The 18,971-nt window shown below is 35.3% G+C and overlaps 1 protein-coding gene and 1 long non-coding RNA gene across 2 annotated transcripts; one reads left to right on the forward strand and one right to left on the reverse strand.

Moving 5' to 3' along the window:
- Positions 1-1,776: 1,776 nt before the first annotated feature.
- On the reverse strand, positions 1,777-2,970 carry LOC135648498 (uncharacterized). Its single transcript, XR_010500974.1, has 2 exons — positions 2,844-2,970; positions 1,777-2,697 (listed from the first exon to the last, which is right to left on the reverse strand). It is a non-coding gene; the product is annotated as an uncharacterized LOC135648498 (long non-coding RNA).
- Positions 2,971-12,169: 9,199 nt separating this feature from the next.
- Positions 12,170-13,149, forward strand: LOC135648553 (jacalin-related lectin 3-like). The gene is made up of 3 exons (XM_065166321.1): positions 12,170-12,239; positions 12,385-12,603; positions 12,730-13,149. Exons 1-3 carry the CDS (start codon positions 12,237-12,239, stop codon positions 12,973-12,975), a joined length of 468 nt encoding a protein of 155 aa, XP_065022393.1. The 5' UTR covers positions 12,170-12,236; the 3' UTR covers positions 12,976-13,149.
- Positions 13,150-18,971: the final 5,822 nt, after the last annotated feature.

Here is an 18,971-nt window from a genome sequence, read left to right on the forward strand (position 1 = left end):
TACATAATTATGTATAAAGTTTTTTATACTATTAATTTATTCAAATTTTTAAAAATACTGTTGATCAATATTTATACATGATAATTAGTAGGAGCTAGTTTATTATATTGGTCTATATGATGATAATATTTTTCTTACTAACAGGGATCATGGTTTATTGTATCAAACCAAAAAAAAATTTCACAAAGAATTTTAACATTATTGATATGAATGAGGCATCTCATATTAGTATTGAGATATTCAGTGATAGATCTTAAAGATTGATATATATATATATATATATATATATATATATATATATATATATATATATATATATATATATATATATATATATATATATATATATATATTAATCGAGTCTTAGTATGATTTAATATACAGCTTTATTCAACAAATGATAAGATTAAAAATTTTAATCAAACTAAATATTTTTAAAATAACTTTATAAAATCTGATAAAGAAAAAATATTTATTATGTATGTGTAATTGAAAATCTATTACATATTCAAGCTTGTACCAAACAGATATCAATTTTATCGTCAGAATACTAGGTATATATTAGAGTTGTCTAGTAATGAAATACTAAAAGGTTAAAATATAATAATAAGATATATAAAAGGAACGAAGGATTATATGCTCACATATATGAAAATAGATTAGCTTGAAATAATAGTATTTTCAAATGCAGATTTTATAAATTACCTCGATAATAAGAAATCCACTTTATATTTTATTATTAAGCAATATATTATTCTATTTTTAATAATAAAAGTTAATTTTATGGTATGATTTGAGATTACTAATCAAGCTTTCTTATTGCGAAATTTTATCTCAGGACTTGATATGATCGTAATCAATTGTCAAATCACTAAAGATACTTTTTGATGTATCATAATAGTTTTCTTCTATAATAATAGCTAGTACTCTAGTAATTCTATGCATTATGATAAAAATTACAAGGTGATTAAAGAAAAGAGTTTAGAAATAATTAATATTAATTAAAAACTTGAGTTCTATTATAGTTTAAAGTGTTTGTAAAGAATATATTCTTATGGTTGGGTTTGTGAATAACCCGTAAAAAATATTGTGATATATGTACAAGTGGACATTATAATTGATATTTTTATTTATGTAATTAAAATTATTTATTTCTACTATCATATTTACATTTATATATGTACATATTATGATTGAATATTTATAATAGGATTGTCATAAATAGACAAATTATAAGAGACATTTTTTACTGTAATAGGAAGGACTAATAGTGTTATAGTATATAGAAAAAAGTTTGACATTTATGACAAACGATCGCTATGACTCACATTAGCAATTAGACTTAATTTGATGTTATTATGTTTATTAGACTTATTTGCCTATTTTATAAAATTGATGTGTATGTGTAAACTATTTTTTCAAACATTTAGAATTCAATTAATTAATTTTTTTAAACAATCTTTGTCTTATTATGATATAATTTCTTAAGATATGACATTGATGGGAGGGACTCTTCTTATTATAAACTTAAGTAATCTTATCAAACTTGATTTATCAAATTTACTTTTGTGATAATGTCATGGTGACTTCAATTGAGTGTTTATGATATTGCTCAATTAAGGTACGACTATGGAGATGTTACATCATATAAGTTAGTGAATTTATAGTAGGATGACTTAGAAGTGAGCATGGTAAGTTCGACTTATTATTACCGAATGGGGCAACAATGTGTTTATTTCACATTGTTGCCCCAAACGTCACCGATGAGACACATCATAGCATTAATAAGATAGACTTTATTTCACACTACTCAAACACACACCCAACTCAAACATAGATGCCAGTAACAGACATTGGCATCCTTATTCATCATGGCACACAGAGATAGAGATAGATAGTCAACACCCTCCACAAGGGTTGGCTAAGCCAGCATCACGTAGACTCCAAATGCAGTGAGATACATCATAGCATTAATAAGATAGACTTTATTTCACACTACTCAAACACACACCCAACTCAAACATAGATGCCAGTAACAGACATTGGCATCCTTATTCATCATGGCACACAGAGATAGAGATAGATAGTCAACACCCTCCACAAGGGTTGGCTAAGCCAGCATCACGTAGACTCCAAATGCAGTGAGATACTCTTCAGTTGCATGACCAAAGAAGCCCTTAATCTCGTCATATTCTACGTTGACTTCGAAAAAGGTTCCACCCCCACCTCCATATGGACCGTATGTCTTTGCAAGATTGGTGGTAAACGTGAGTTGAGATACACATGGAAATTCAGAACAGTCGTGTTTGACATACCCAGAAACGGAGGTGAGGTATTCATCTTGCATGAGAGTAAACTGCGAGGCAATTAGAGCGATGATACATTTAGCGACTTATATATTTGATAGCAGGTATTAGTAGGAGGGAGGGGAAGGCAAAAGAATAGATGCATGGATGGATGGAGGTCGGAGAGGCATGCCTGGAATAGTTCACCGCCGGGGCCTCCATATCTGGGAGTTACGCGAGTGGTTCCGTCGATGTCGAAGGTTATCTTAATGGAGTTTACGCATGAAGCAGCGCCAATGCTGATGCCAGTGATTTTGTCTGCAGGTTCCATGGCCCAACGAGACTCGTTGCCGCATGGACATTTGGGGACGCCCCCTCGGGCATGCGCGGCCGTCTTGATCTGGTTGGAAGCCTGCACCACCATGCATCATCCATCACAAACCACATAGTGTTAGAATAGAAACTGCAGTACTACATAATAGATAGGCCTCCCTCTAAAGGAAGCAAAGCTATATTCTTTCGGTGGAGGCAGAGTATCTATATAGCCGTCTCTCTCACCATCAGCGAGCTTAGGAATGAAGGAACTCCTCTCACACCGGATGATATGCAAACACACTCGACTCGATGGGGAGAGAGAGGATGGATGGGGGGGTATTTATAGAACCAAAAGGTGCATGAAGTTGCCCAATATTTATGTATGAATGGAAGGAACTTGTAACAAAAATATAGAAAGAAGCAGTAAGGGTACCGCTTCCAAGTCATTGTTTAAGCATTGGATTGATATTGACCATTTATTGGTTTGGGAAATGGTAGTTGATACTAGTGTCTTTTCTTATTTTGAGGGAAACTGAAGGTGTCTTTTGGAAAAATAAAGATAGTGATAGCAGCTAAAGGAATTGATTCAACCTTTAAAGACCTGCTCGGTATATATACATGTCAGAAGATCCAAAGCCCCATCTTTTGGGTTCCTCTCACACTACCTACTGTTCTACCAGCTTGTATTCTGATTGAAATCTCATGATGATGAGAGCCCCATCCATACAAGCAAAAGTAAGTCGCTTATGTTCATGCCGATGGCTGTAGCTGAGGAAGAGGAGCTCTCGCGCTGCTTCTACGTATTCGAACTCCTTGATACGGCGAAGATTACGAACGCGATCAAGCTCACGTCAATGGCAGAATTCTACATCGATGTTGTCACTTCGGGAGATGCTCTTGACGCCGAATCGGTTCAACCAGTTCCCACCGTAAATTTGACTTGCGCCGGTGGTGCAAGTCTCGTGGACCAAACGACGGTCCGAAGAGGGAAAGCAGGAGATCATCCGATAACCGGATGAAACTTCCACTAGTGCTTGACATCTACACTTTTTGAGAAGGCTACGTTGTTCTAGAAGCGCTTGGTGGTAGAATTCCCTCCTCAAGTTGTGTGAATGGGAGGGTGATTCCGGCCGGCCGCGGTGGCTTACCGACATCGTAATGAAGGAGATGAGACGGGGGCAAGTGGGGAGAAGCATCAACAAAAGTTTTCTGGCGTTCCCACAAGACGCTGTCTTTTGTATCCATGCATCATCCATCACAAACCACATAGAGTTAGAATAGAAACTGCAGTATTACATAATAGATAGGCCTCCCTATAAAGGAAGCAAAGCTATATTCCTTCGGTGGATGCAGAATATCTACATAGCGTCTCTCTCACCATCAGCGAGCTTATGAAGGAAGGAAGGAACTCCTCTCACACCGGATGATATGCAAACACAGTCGACTCGATGGGGGGAGAGAGGATGGATGGATAGGGGGGTATTTATAGAACCAAAAGGTGCATCAAGTTGTCCAATATTTATGTATGAATGGAAGGAACTTGTAACAAAAATATAGAAAGAAGCAGTAAGGGTACCGCTTCCAAGTCAATATTTATGCATAATGTTCAGTATTCTGACTACAAAATTGATATATGGTTTGATACAAGCTTGAGCATAATAGAATTTCAATTGTGCATACATAATAAATATTTTTTCTTTATCAGATTTTTTTATGTTATTTTAAAAACACTTTGTTTGATCAAAATTTTTAATCTAATCATTTGTTGAATAAAGTTGTATATTAAATCACACTATGACTAGATTAATAGATATTTTTTAAGATAACCCTAGCAATCCTTAATATCTATCACTAAATATCTCAATACTAATTACATAAGATGCCTCATTCATATCAATTATCTTAAAATTCATTGTGAAATTTTTTTTTTGGTTTGGTACAATGAACCATGATCCCTATTAGTAAGAAAAATATTATCTACATATAGACCAATATAATAAATTAGCTCCTACTAATTATCATATCTAAATATTGATCAATAGTATTTTTTAAAATTTGAATAAAGTAATAGTATAAAAAAAATTTATACATGATTATGTAGAAGTTTGTTTAATATCATAATGGATTTTCTAAATTTGCATACCAAATTTTATTTTTTTTTAATTTTCTATACGAATCGTTTAAGTTATCTATATAAATCTAGATTTTCATAAAAAAATTTTATTTTTACATTCAAATAATGTAACTCAAATCAGAATAAGCTACTAATGTCATGACAATTCTTAACAAGTTTATTTAAAAAACTAAAGAAAATATCTCGTTTTGATCGATGCTTTCCTTATGAGTAAAAATTTTGACCAAATATTTGATTTTTATATCATTCGTTATTACTCTTTGAGTCATGTTTATATAACAGACTCTTTTATAGTTATTAGGTAATTCGATGAGTTCTCATTTACTATTCTGGTTTATTGATTTCAACTCTTTTTTTCTGCACTATATCAATTTTCAAAATCACTATTTTTCATCACTTATGAAAATAATGAAATATCCATTTGATTAATATGTCATAATATGATTCCTATAGATATACCACATAATAATAAAAAAATAACAGATCTTTTTTTCTTTTGAGATATTCTCAAAACTACCTATTGTGTTTGTTCTATAAGATCATTAGCGACGATACCAACATCATGTGAAAATTCGTCAATGTTATTTTATTATTCAATCTCTTTAATTCTTTAAGTGATTTAAGGAATAATATTCTCTTGAAAATAATAAAAGAGTACTATCATATGAATATCAAAAATTAAATTATAAGATTTTCACTTTTACTATAAAATATGATGAGATTAAAAGCTTCTTTAGTCATCCAACTACTGAATATCCCAATGCTTTTGGAGTTTACGTGATGCTGGCTTAGCCAGCCCTTGTAGAGGGTGTTTAATTTCTATCTCTATGTGTGCCACTCTTGCAGTGGTTGTTTAATATCTATCTCTTTGTGTGCCATGATGAATAAGGATGAAACTATTTGTTATTGGCATCTATGTTTAAGTTGGGTGTTTGTTTGAGTTGTGTGAAATAAAATCTATTTTCAATTATATGCCACTACTAATAATATGACGTGTCTCTTTGTTAACATTTGTGACTTTCAAACACACCGTGTGATAGAAGATAAGATTTCCCCAACTTGATAGAGGATAAGATTTCCCCAATTAGATGAGGAAATCTCTCTTTTCTGTTTATTCTGTTGAGGGAAATCCTTCCTCCTAATCTGTATAAATAGGAGAGGAACATGTTAATAGATTCAAGCTAAAGCTATTTCATTTCTACAATAAAGCTTCTTATATTATATTATTCTTATCTTCTATTATTTTTATCATGGTATCAGAGCCACTTGTCTAGAGCAAGCTCTCTTTTTGCTGTCGACTCATATGTTGCTTCTCCACCTCCGGCGGTAAAAGAAAAAGCTTTCTACTACCGATGACGCGATAAATCTTTCCTCCTCGACGAACGGCAATTATCTTTTCCACTGCCACTCTGCACCAACGTCTTTTTCCTTCTGTTGTGGTGCGATTGAGGGGCAGAGACGTCGTCGCAAGGAGGGATGGTCGAGCGACCGTGGTTGTGGCTACGACCCAAGGGGAGGCGGTGGACTCCGGCCGGGAAGCGGTCGCGGGGCTGCGACGGGAGGTGACCACTAGAGTGAGGATGACCGTGAAGAAGTGGTCGTCGCTCCATCGATCTACAGGAACCAGCGTAGAGAGGAAGAAGCAGATGCGCTACAAAGAGGAAGAATGCACCTTTGTTGCTTTAGATTAATGTTGTCGGAGGTGCGCTAAGGCAGAGAAAATGACAGGCAGATGAAGAAGCACCTCCGCTAATGAGGTTGTGTGAGGAGTCGGACAGCGAGAAAAGAGCTTGCTCTAGACAAGTGGCTCTGATACCATGATAAAAATAATAGAAGATAAGAACAATATAATATAAGAAGCTTTATTGTAGAAATGAAATAGCTTTAGCTTGAATCTATTAACATGTTCCCTCTCCTATTTATACAGATTAGGAGGAAGGATTTCCCTCAACAGAATAAACAGAATAGAGAGATTTCCTCATATAATTGAGGAAATCTTATCCTCTATCAAGTTGGGGAAATCTTATCTTCTATCAAGTTGGGGAAATCTCTCTATTCTGTTTATTCTGTTGAGGGAAATCCTTCCTCCTAATCTGTATAAATAGGAGAGGAAACATGTTAATAGATTTAAGCTAAAGTTATTTCATTTCTACAATAAAGCTTCTTCAATTATTGTTCTTATCTTCTATTATTTCTATCATGGTATCAGAGCCGCTTGCCTAGAGCAAGCTCTCTTCTCGCTGCCAATTCATCATTGGTGTTCCCTTCCGCTACGGCATCTCTAGTGCTGCTCATCAGCACTGCCCCACCTTTCTTCCTCGTTGTAGCTATTTTCCTTCCTCTTCTGCTACAGCTTCCTCCTCTGTTGCAGTTTCCTCTTTTGCTGTAGTAGCATCACTGCAACATTGCTGTATATTTCTTCTCTACCGTCGCAGCCGTTGTAATCGCAACCACGACCAACGTCGTTGAGAAAAGCGAAGCTTCGCTCTTGCCTTCGGCCAGCGACCAACGTCGCTGAGAAAAGTGAAGCTTCACCCTTCGGCCAGCGATCAATGCCGTTGCATTCCTAAGAGGCTCTGTGGTCAAGCCTCATCTTCCTCACCGCGGTAGTCTTCGCTGATCTGTCAACATTCGGCAGACTTAAGGAGAATGAAGGGAACGCTTGTGCCATCACAGCAACAGCAATCGCAGCAGCAGCAGCGATCTACACTTATCTTACTCATGAAGCCTCTCGCTTGTAAACCATTCTTTGCATCGATCCAAGATTGGTATCCTTGTTAGGAGCACCATCTTGCGGGGGCATGATAGAAGATAAGATTTCCCCAACTTGATAGAGGATAAGATTTCCCCAATTAGATGAGGAAATCTCTCTATTCTGTTTATTCTGTTGAGGGAAATCCTTCCTCCTAATCTGTATAAATAGGAGAGGAACATGTTAATAGATTCAAGCTAAAGCTATTTCATTTCTACAATAAAGCTTCTTATATTATATTGTTCTTATCTTCTATTATTTTTATCATGGTATCAGAGCCACTTGTCTAGAGCAAGCTCTCTTTTTGCTGTCGACTCATATGTTGCTTCTCCACCTCCGGCGGTAAAAGAAAAAGCTTTCTACTACCGATGACGCGATAAATCTTTCCTCCTCGACGAACGGCAATTATCTTTTCCACTGCCACTCTGCACCAACGTCTTTTTCCTTCTGTTGTGGCGTCTCTAGTGCTACGCTCACCAGCACTGCCTCACCTTTCCTCCTTTGCTGTAGCTTCCTCCTCTGCTATAGCATCGCTGTAACATCACTGTAACTTCTTCCTCTGCTGCAACTTCCTCCTCTATTGTAGCTTATTCCTCTGCTACAGTATTGCTATAGCTTTTTCTATTGCTGTAGCTTTCTCCTCTACTATAGTCGTTGTCGTCGCAGCCGCAACAACAGTAATAGCAACAACAGCAGCGATCTGCTCTTGCCCTACTCTACTTTTTCAATAAAGCTTCTTATCTTCTTCTTCAATAAAGTTTCTTCAATAATTCTTTTTATCTTTTATTATTTCTATCATGGTATCAGAGCCGCTTGCCTAGAGCAAGCTCTCTTCTCGCTGCCAATTCATCATTGGTGTTGCCACTCTGCGCCAACGTCCGTTCCCTTCCACTACGGCATCTCTAGTGCTGCTCATCAGCACTGCCCCACCTTTCTTCCTCATTGTAGCTATTTTCCTTCCTCTTCTGCTACAGCTTCATCTTCTACTACAGCTTCCTCCTCTGTTGCAGTTTTCTCCTTTGCTGTAGTAGCATCACTGCAACATTGCTGTAGATTTCTTCTCTACCGTCGCAGCCGTCGTAATCGCAACCACAACCAACGTCGTTGAGAAAAGCGAAGCTTCGCTCTTGCCTTCGGCAAGCGACCAACGTCGCTGAGAAAAGTGAAGCTTCACCCTTCGGCCAGCGACCAACGCCGTTGCATTCCTAAGAGGCTCCGTGGTCAATCCTCATCTTCCTCACCGCGGTAGTCTTCGCTGATCTGTCAACATTCGGCAGACTTAAGGAGAATGAAAGGAACGCCTATGTCATCACAGTAACAGCAATCGCAGCAGCAGCAACATCGATCTACACTTATCCTTCTCACGAAGCCTCTTGCTTTAAACTATTCTTTGCACCGATCCAAGATTGGTATCCTTGTTAGGAGCACCATCTTGCGGGGGCATGATAGAAGATAAGATTTCCCCAACTTGATAGAGGATAAGATTTCCTCAATTATATGAGGAAATCTCTCTATTCTGTTTATTCTGTTGAGGGAAATCCTTTCTCCTAATCTGTATAAATAGGAGTGGGAACATGTTAATAGATTTAAGCTAAAGTTATTTCATTTCTACAATAAAGCTTCTTCAATTATTGTTCTTATCTTCTATTATTTCTATCACCGTGGGCCTATCCGTTAATAATAATAAGTCGAACTCAATGTATCAATTAAAAACAATAAAGAAATACTTGTACTTCACTAACTTATATGATATAACATCGTCATAGTCATACCTTAATAGAGAAATATCGTAGATACTCAATTGAAGTCATGATGACATCATCATAAAAGTAAATTCGATAAATAATGTTGGACATGATTATTTAAAGTCATAACAAGCCTTTTATAATCAACAAATTCTTCTAAGTGGATGACCATTACAAGGAGGGTAGATATATACATTTATATACTCTTTAAAAGAGATCGAAATTGTGAAAAGAAGCATAGCATCATAAATTTCAAGTGCTAATATGGTATAAATTATAGCATATAAATATACGATCATAAAAATTATAATTTTACTATTTATTTTATCTCATCCATTTTTGAAGTCAAAATCTAAACTACATTATATTTGTTATGGACCGTAGCCTTGAACAAAACTATCGTATTTTGCGCTAAATTTGAGATACATGTAGGTGTGTCACTCACTTGAGAAAACCATATATTTGTATCAAGGCAAATGTCATGATGTTAATAGATTGATTCGATGCTTTTATTTTTATCGTTTTATTGTATTGTATACATCATTTTAGGCTTAAGATGAAACTACTAATATTTGAATATATTGTCATTCAAAATAAAAATCCGATAGTCATGATGAAATTTCAAATAATGCATTTGGACGGGCTCTCAAGTCATATTTGAAAAGAGGAGGAGGATAAATAATTATAATAACAATAAATTATTATTATTATTAACCCAATAAATAATGTTAGTTTGGCTTGGAAGATCAAAGTCATACTTTTTGCGTGTGTTTTAATTAAAATATGATCAAATGAAGTCAATAGTCGTGCATACTTCGACATAATTGAAAGGCTAGAATATGATTTCTGATATGTTATGTGATATGAGATGCATACATGCCAATCTGTGTATTATGGATTCTAATCTTGGTGCATTCAATATGTCCCATGTTGGTTATATAGAGAGGATAATCGAGTTGGTGTACATGGGTGGAAGGATCGACTAAAGAACGATCGTGAAGTTTTAAATAATGACTTTGATGTTATATTAATTTTAATGACCCCCAGTAGGAGAAGTATTGAATTCTTTCAAACACTTAAATGGTCACTATGAAAGTTTGAATGTTTTTTAAGATTAAGATGTCATCTACATATGAATGTATCCATCGAATATCTACTCAATTTAAATTAAATATTGACTATTAATTTTTTTAAAATTAATTATAGATTATTCTGGTCTCTAGACCTAAAAAATTTATATTGGAATCCCTATAATTATAAAAGTAAAATATTTAGATCCATTTACCCTAACGTCATCGATCTTACCGATGAAAACATAAAAACAATAGGTAAAAATATAAAAATAAAAAAATTCTTTGTTGTTCTCATACTATTGTTGCGATGTTTAAGAAGATACAAAAAAAAATATAAACTAAAATATTGATTTAAATATAGCAAAACTATTAGTATAATCATGTGTCTCCTTGTACATGTATAGAATTGGTAATAATTGATTTAAATTTAACTTCCATTACTCAGAAACTTGAACTTTCCAACGGTCAAATTTGAAGGATACATTATTTTCATATACAAGATCGATGTAATAGTGTGGTGGATGGGAATGGATCATCTACAACGTCCCTCGGAAGATTAAGTTCATAGTATTGCTCTGTTGGTCTTTTAATTATTCTTCTATGAAATTTTAAATAATGACTTTTATGTCATATTAATTATTCTAGAAGAGTATTATTCTTCTATGAAGTTTTAAATAATGACTTTGATGTCATATTATGAAAGTTTGAATGGTTTTTAGATTAAGATGTCATCCACACATAAGTATTTATCGAATATTCAATCGATTTAAATTAAATATTCACTATCAATTTTTTTAGACTAATTATAGTTTATTCTCTATAGTTATACCTTATTATCTTGGTCTCTAGACCTAAAAATTTAAATTGAAATATCTATAATTATGAAAGTAAAACATCTAGGTCCATTTATCCTAACGTCAATGATTTTACGGATAGAAATATAAAAATAATAGGTAAAAAGATTAAAAAAAATATATTTTTTTGTTATTCTCATTCCATTGTTGTGATATTTAAGAAGATAAAAAAATATAAATTAAAATCATGATTCAAATATAGCAAAACTATTGACATAATCAAGTATCTCCATGGACATGTATAGGATTGGTAACAATTGGTTTAAATTTAACTTACATTACTAGAACTTCCCAAAATAAGTCTATTGCAGAATTATGAACAATGGTATGATCGTTTGAAGGAGTCATTATTTTCAGATACAAGATAAATATACTAATGTGGTGATGTCAAATTTCACTAGTTTGGCTTGGAAGATTAAGCCCACAGTATTGCTATTATGGTATTTTAATTAAATATGACCGAAGCCCATTGGTCTACGAGACAAACATAAATTCATAATGAAAGACTAGAAGAGTATTATTCGTAAAAGTTCTTTAATCAAAATAAAATAGTAAAATACTCCCGGGAGTCTTCTGATCAGCATGCAGTGGAAAATGATCAGCCCTATTTGTTTTGTCCAGTCTGAATTCAAAGGTAAGAAGGCGTGTTAAGATATCGCACAATCATGTTTGAACCGACAACATTTCTAAGTTGAAAAGGAAGGAAAGAAGAAGAAAAAAAGAGAGATTGCTTGATGTTAATACACGTAGAAGATAGGATCATTCGTATAAAGATTTAATGCAAACCATTCGTATTATAAAAGAAGATGAGGATGGAGTGATAATATTTCTACCGACTTTGGATTGAGATTGACTACTTGGAAGTCATATTTTAAGTAATCCAACCTATAATTGGTCAATATGAATCCAATGCTTTAAGAAATACAAGTTCCATTCATACATAAATATTGGACAACTTGATGCACCTTTTGGTTCTATAAATACCCCCCCATCCATCCATCCTCTCTCCCCCCATCGAGTCGACTGTGTTTGCATATCATCCGGTGTGAGAGGAGTTCCTTCCTTCATAAGCTCGCTGATGGTGAGAGAGACGCTATATAGATACTCTGCCTCCACCGAAAGAATATAGCTTTGCTTCCTTTAGATGGAGGCCTATCTATTCTGTAGTACTGCAGTTTCTATTCTAACTCTATGTGGTTTGTGATGGATGATGCATGGTGGTGCAGGCTTCAAACCATATCAAGACGGCCGCGCATGCCCGAGGGGGCGTCCGCAAATGTCCATGCGACAACGAGTCTCGTTGGGCCATGGAACCTGCAGACAAAATCACTGGCATCAGCATTGGCGCTGCTTCATGCGTAAACTCCATTAAGATAACCTTCGACATCGACGGAACCACTCGCGTAACTCCCAGATATGGAGGCCCCGGCGGTGAACTATTCCAGGCATGCCTCTCCGACCTCCATCCATCCATCCATGCATCTATTCTTTTGCCTTCCCTTCCCTCCTACTAATACCTGCTATCAAATATATAAATCGCTAAATGTATCATCGCTCTAATTGCCTTGCAGTTTACTCTCATGAAAGATGAATACCTCACCTCCGTTTCTGGGTATGTCAAATACGACTGTTCTGAATTTCCATGCGTCTCTCAGCTCACGTTTACCACCAATCTTGGAAAGACATACGGCCCATATGGAGGTGGGGGTGGAACCTTTTTTGAAGTCAACGTAGAATATGACGAGATTAAGGGCTTCTTCGGACAAGCAACTACAGAGTATCTCACTGCATTTGGAGTCTACGTGATGCTGGCTTAGCCAACCCTTGTGGAGGGTGTTGACTATCTATCTCTATCTCTGTGTGCCATGATGAATAAGGATGCCAATGTCTGTTACTGGCATCTATGTTTGAGTTGGGTGTGTGTTTGAGTAGTGTGAAATAAAGTCTATCTTCTGTCACTACTAATAATATGACGCGTCTCATTGATAACATTTTTGACTTTTGAACGCATCGGAGGCCCATCCGACAATAATAAGTCTAACTCTACATGCCAACTTCTAATTCACCCTATTATAAACATGAAGGAAATTCTTGTGCTTCACTAACTTATATGATCCAATATCTACAAATATTTGCCATAATAGAGCAAATAGATTGTTTTGACCCCTATGCTTCCAAGCAACCAAACATGACACTTCACAGCTTGTACAATTTGTATCTTAAAAAATCATCAAAAAAACATCGATAACCATAATCTAAGAGGGTCATGGACGTGCATTAACGATCCCTTGACACGACAACGGAACCTTCAATAACTCAACTAAAGCTCTAATAACTCAACCAATCCTTTTAACATGCCAATTCGTAAATCTAGTATTGCGATTTTATGCCACTTCCCTCCGAGTCCACTTGATTGTTTAATCGATTGATTGTTATTATTCACGATGAAATTTCATGTCAGATTTAAATAATGATTTTGGATAGGTTCTCATGAAATTTCAAATATTGACTTTAGACAGGCTCTCAAGTCAGATTAAAGGACCATGGAGCATAACTATTATTGTTATTATTCACATCTTCTAAAATTACATGAAGATGTGAATAAGGGTGATATATTTAGTTATCAGTAATTCTAAGTTCCAAAACAAAGAAGGAGAAACAAAGTGGACTGATGTGAGATATTAATGTGGTGGATGTGATATTAATGTGGACTGATCATCGGCACAGTCAAATTTCAGCTTGGCTGGGAAGATTAAACTCATACGTTTGCTGGTCTTACAATTGAATATGACCCGAGCCCGATGGTCTTTTAATTAAATGCATAATGAACATTTTGTTCTGGAAGATTAGAATATTATTCTTACTGGTCCTTTAATAAAAATAAGAAAAAGTAAAAGGTTCCCCGGAGTCATCTTTGTTTCATTCATAATTCATTGTTTATAGTGATTTTATGAAAGATGAGAAGAAAGAAGAAGATGATCTAGTTCTTCTTATAAATTAGCATCATTATATTTTTCGGATTCAACGATGACACACCTACAACCCAGATAAAGATATTCTGAATGACATTGACAAGTATGCATCGTATATTTAATCTATCATTATTTAATTTTAATTTTGAACATTAAAATTTTTCATAGAACAGTAGAATAATCAGGATTTTTATTTTTACAATGAAAACTCTATCTCATCCTAAAAATTTAAGCATTGGATTCATATTGACCATTTATAGTTAAGTCTGTTGGATTATTAAAATATGACTTCCAAGTCAATAGAAATATTATCACTCCATGCCGGTCTTCGATTAATCCAAATCTCTCTTTCTCTTATCACTGTGGTTTTCCATGGTTTTGAAGAGAGAGAACTGGAAAGAGAGAGAAGTGGATGAGAGGCATTAATATATAAGAACCAATGTGGATTTCATTATGAATTCAAGCTGATCAGAAGACTCCCGGGAGTCTTTTACTATTTTATTTTTATTAAAGAACTAGTGAGAATAATACTCTTCTACTCTTTCATTATGCATTTATGTTTGTATCCCAAGACCAGCAAGCAATACGATGAGCTTAATCTTCCAAGCCAAGCTTGTGAAATTTGACTTTGTAGATGATACATTCCCACATCCACAATTTTTCGACAGACTTGACTGTTGGAAAGTTCTAGGTTCGAATAGTAATCTAATCAAAGTTTGAATTTAAGCCAATTGTTACATGGACTTTTAGATACATGATTATGCCAATAGTTTTCTTATATTTGAATTAATATTTTAGTCGATATTTTCTTTATCTTCGTAAATATCATTACAACAACAGTATGAGAATAACAAAGAAAAATACAAAAATAAATTCTTTTTTTTAATTTCCTCTCTTTCTCTCTTGTAAGAAGACCTGAATAAGTTATTAGTATATGACAATTATGGAGTTTTAGTGACAATGTCTAGAAGAATTTGATAGAAATAAAATACAAATGAGAAGAATACATTGAGTTGAAACAATACAATACTCCCTATTTATACATGTTAGAAAGAGTTTTTCTCAACAGAGAAGGATTTTCCTCAATAGATTTACGACATCTCTTCAACATTGTTGAGGAGATCTCAATTCGATAGTCCAACTACGGCTCCTTTCAAGATAAATTCTCATACCAGTATTCTTCATCATTCTGAAAAGGCATATGAACCTTTGACTCAATTAAAAAGGATACAGATGAAGAACATGATGCATTCACCAAAACTCACACTTCGGATCCGATAGACTTACCTTCAAGAGAATCTATAGGGGTTGTAAGTAAGATCCAATCTGATGATGAAAACTGTCTTGTTGCAAAGAGGTTTGTTTCCTCATGAATTTGACACTTATTATTGGAAATACAATCAATAAAATAAAAGAATGAAGAATGAAATTATAAAGGAAAAAAGAAAAGCACATTTCAATTAGTATTATATGAAGTCTATTTATACATGATGAAAGAGAAGATTTCTTTAACTGAGCAGAGAGATTTCCTCATGCAGTTGAGAAAATCTCTCTATTATCATGCCCCCGGCAAGATCGAGCTAATATCGATTTTGGACCGATGCAACAAAAATAGTTTGCGGGCTAGAGGCTTCGTGAGTGAGTCTACTAGTTGATTAGCCGTATGGACATGAGAGACACGAAATTGATGTCTGACAACTTGATTTTGCACGAAGTGAAAGTCGATGGTAATATGTTTCATGCGTGAGTAGAACACTGGATTGACACATAAGTAGGTAGCTTCAACATTGTCATAATATATTGTAGGAGTATGGGTAGAGCTGACTTTGAGTTCCTTGAGGAGATTTGTGACCCAATTGAGTTTAGCAGCAGCGGTAGCAATAGAATGATATTTAGTTTTAGTTGTAGACCGAGCCACTATCTTTTGCTTCTTAGAACTCCAACTGATTGGATTAGACCCAAGAAAGACGATATACCCTAACGTGGTGGTTCTATCATCAAAGTGTCCCGCCCAATCAGCATCAGCAAAGGCATGGAGATAAAGTGGAGTGGTTTTGTAGAAAAAGAGACCATGATTAAGGGTGTCTTTAAGATACCACAAAATTCATTTAACCGCAGACCAACGCATAGCAGAAGGATGGTGCATATATTGAGATAATTTATTGACTGCAAATGAGATATCTGAACGGGTGAGAGACAAGTACTGTAAGGAGCCAAGTACCTGTCGGTATTGAGTTGAGTCCGTGGTAGGGCTGCCATCACATATAATTTGAGTGATTCATTAGTAGAGAGAGGAGTAGTAACTTCTTTTGCATCCTGCATATTTGTCTTTTATAATAAATCTTGAATATACTTTCTCTCATGAATATACTTTCTCTATGAGAGGAGGAGATCTGAGGATGTAAATGTTGCTTCCACTCCCAGAAAGTAGCTCAAGGGTCCTAAATCTTTGAGGGAGAATCGATCAACCAATTGCTTTAAAAATGTTTGAATCTCCAAGGGATCATTGCCTATAACAATAATATCATCTACATATACTAGAAGATATATTGTATTTCCATGTTATTGTCGTAGGAATAAAGAGATATCAGACTTGGAGTTGATGAAGCCAGTTCAATATACCAAGCTCTTAGAGCTTGATGGAGTCCATAAATGACTTTTTGTAATTTGCAGACATGTCTCGGATACTGGTGATGAACAAAGCTAAGGGGTTGCTGCATAAAGACATCTTCAGTTAGAGTCCCCTATAAAAAGGCATTGTTAATATCTAGTTGTCGTAAATGCCAGCCTTTGGAGATAGCCAAACTTAGAATAAGGCAAATTGTTGTGGGTTTAACTATAGGACTAAAAGTCTTTGTGAAGTCAACTCCAGATCATTGATGAAACCCTTTGACTACTAATCGTGCTTTATATCGAGCAATGGACCTGTTGGGGTTCCGTTTAATTTGGAAGACCCATTTACACCCGATGATGTTTTGTGTAGGATGAAAAGGTACAAGAGTCCATGTGGAGTTATGGAGTAGAGCATCATATTCTTCACACATGGCTTTACGCTAGTGAGGAGATTTTTGGACTTAAGTAATTGTGGTGGGTTCATTGGTCTCGGGAGAGGATTTGGTGATAGCATGCAGGTCGAGAACCTAACGTGGTTTAAAGATAACACTTTTTGAGCGTGGTGTCATTAGATGTCTAGGAACTGTAAGTTGTGTTATTGGTATGGGTGGTGGAGAGGCGTCAACAGGGGTCGGGATAGGCTGAAGTATATTAGTGGCACTAGATAAAGAAGGTTATTGTATTTCTGAGGATATTACTTCAGTAGTAGGGGAGGCTTGTGAAGAAGGAAGAGAAGGAATGAAGGGAGTGGGGAGCTGTTGAACCGGGAGAATAAAAGAGTGTGGATCTTGAAGAAAAGGACTGGATGGTGTGGGAAGAAGTTTGTTTGAGGGGATCGATAGAATACTCCAGTGATGTATAGTTGTTAGAGTGGCCTGTATGGGAGAAGACTTATGGTTTTGAAATAGAAAGGCAGACTCCACAAAAACACCATAACGTGAAATAAAGACTTTTTGAGTTTTTGGTTCGTAGCACCAAAAGGCATTATGTTCAAGAGAATATCCTATGAAGATGCAAGGTTTATATCTTGGCGCTATCTTGTGTGGGGCATAGGGACGTAGCCCACGGATAACATAAACAACTAAATATTTTGAGTTTTTGAAGGTTTGGAGATTTAAAAAATAATTTTTCAAATGGAGACTGGTATTGGAGAACTGGAGTGAACATACTATTAATACGATAGACGGCAGCTTGAAAGGTGACAGACCAAAAGGTTGTTGGCATGGAGGCTTGATGTAGAAGTGTGAGACCAGTTTCTACGATATATCGATGTTTGCGTTCAGCAGAGCCAACTAGTTGAGGAGTGTGTAGAGGTGACTTAAGGTGTTGGATGACACAGGCATAGAGATAGGATGTGAGGGCTTGATATTCACCTCCACCATCAGAGTATACTGTTTTAATTGTAGAGTAGACTGTTTTAATTGTAGACTGAAAGAAGTTTGCAACCAGCTTTTTAAAGTTGGTGAAGATTGTTGAAACTTCTGATTTATGATGAAGAGGGTATATCTATGTGTACTTAGTAAAATAGTCTATAAAAATAACATAAAATCTAAATTTATCAAAAGAAGTGACGGGAGCAGGGCCCCAAACATCAGTATAAATAATTTCAAATGGTTTAGAACATGATATGGAGGAAGTATCAAAAGGAAGTCGGACTTTTATTACTGAGACACGTATCACAATAAGTGAGAATGCTATTATTTGTAAGAGTAGGAAGAGAATAACAAGAGAGTAATTTATTTTGGATAGAGAGAGAGGATGATCGAGATGACGATGCCACACATCAATTGGAGCTGCAATTGAGGAGTAAGCAATGGGCAATTTTTTTTGTGGAACTAACAGTCATTCATAAACATTATCTTTATTCTGACCTTAGATCAAGGATACCCCCGTGCTCAAATCCTTGACAAGAAAAGAGTTATGAAAGAATTCAATGAAGGTATTTTTTTGTTTGCAAAATTGAGAAACAGAAATAAGATTTTGTTTAATGTAAGGTGCACACAAAACATCATCGAGTGTAAAAGTTGTGGTAAGTGAATTAAGCAATGTGGAACCAGTATGAGTAATAGAAATTCTTTTACCGTCATCGATGATGATGTCCTCATTTCCACAATAGTTGTTGTGGATTGACAAGTTTTGGAGATCAGAGGTGATGTTGTGGGATGCGTTAGAGTCCATGATCCAATTATGATCATTAGTGTTTGGAGTAGTCATGAGATTTGCTTGAG

The sequence above is a fragment of the Musa acuminata genome, chromosome BXJ3-9 (genome assembly GCF_036884655.1).
Source record: "Musa acuminata AAA Group cultivar baxijiao chromosome BXJ3-9, Cavendish_Baxijiao_AAA, whole genome shotgun sequence".
Taxonomy (NCBI): domain Eukaryota; kingdom Viridiplantae; phylum Streptophyta; class Magnoliopsida; order Zingiberales; family Musaceae; genus Musa; species Musa acuminata.

What these genes read in the sequence shown, in the direction of transcription:
- LOC135648553 (XM_065166321.1), top strand. An exon ending in CCGGCGGTGAACTATTCCAG is followed by an intron (nt 12,604 to 12,729) that starts GCATGCCTCTCC and finishes ATTGCCTTGCAG; the next exon opens with TTTACTCTCATGAAAGATGA.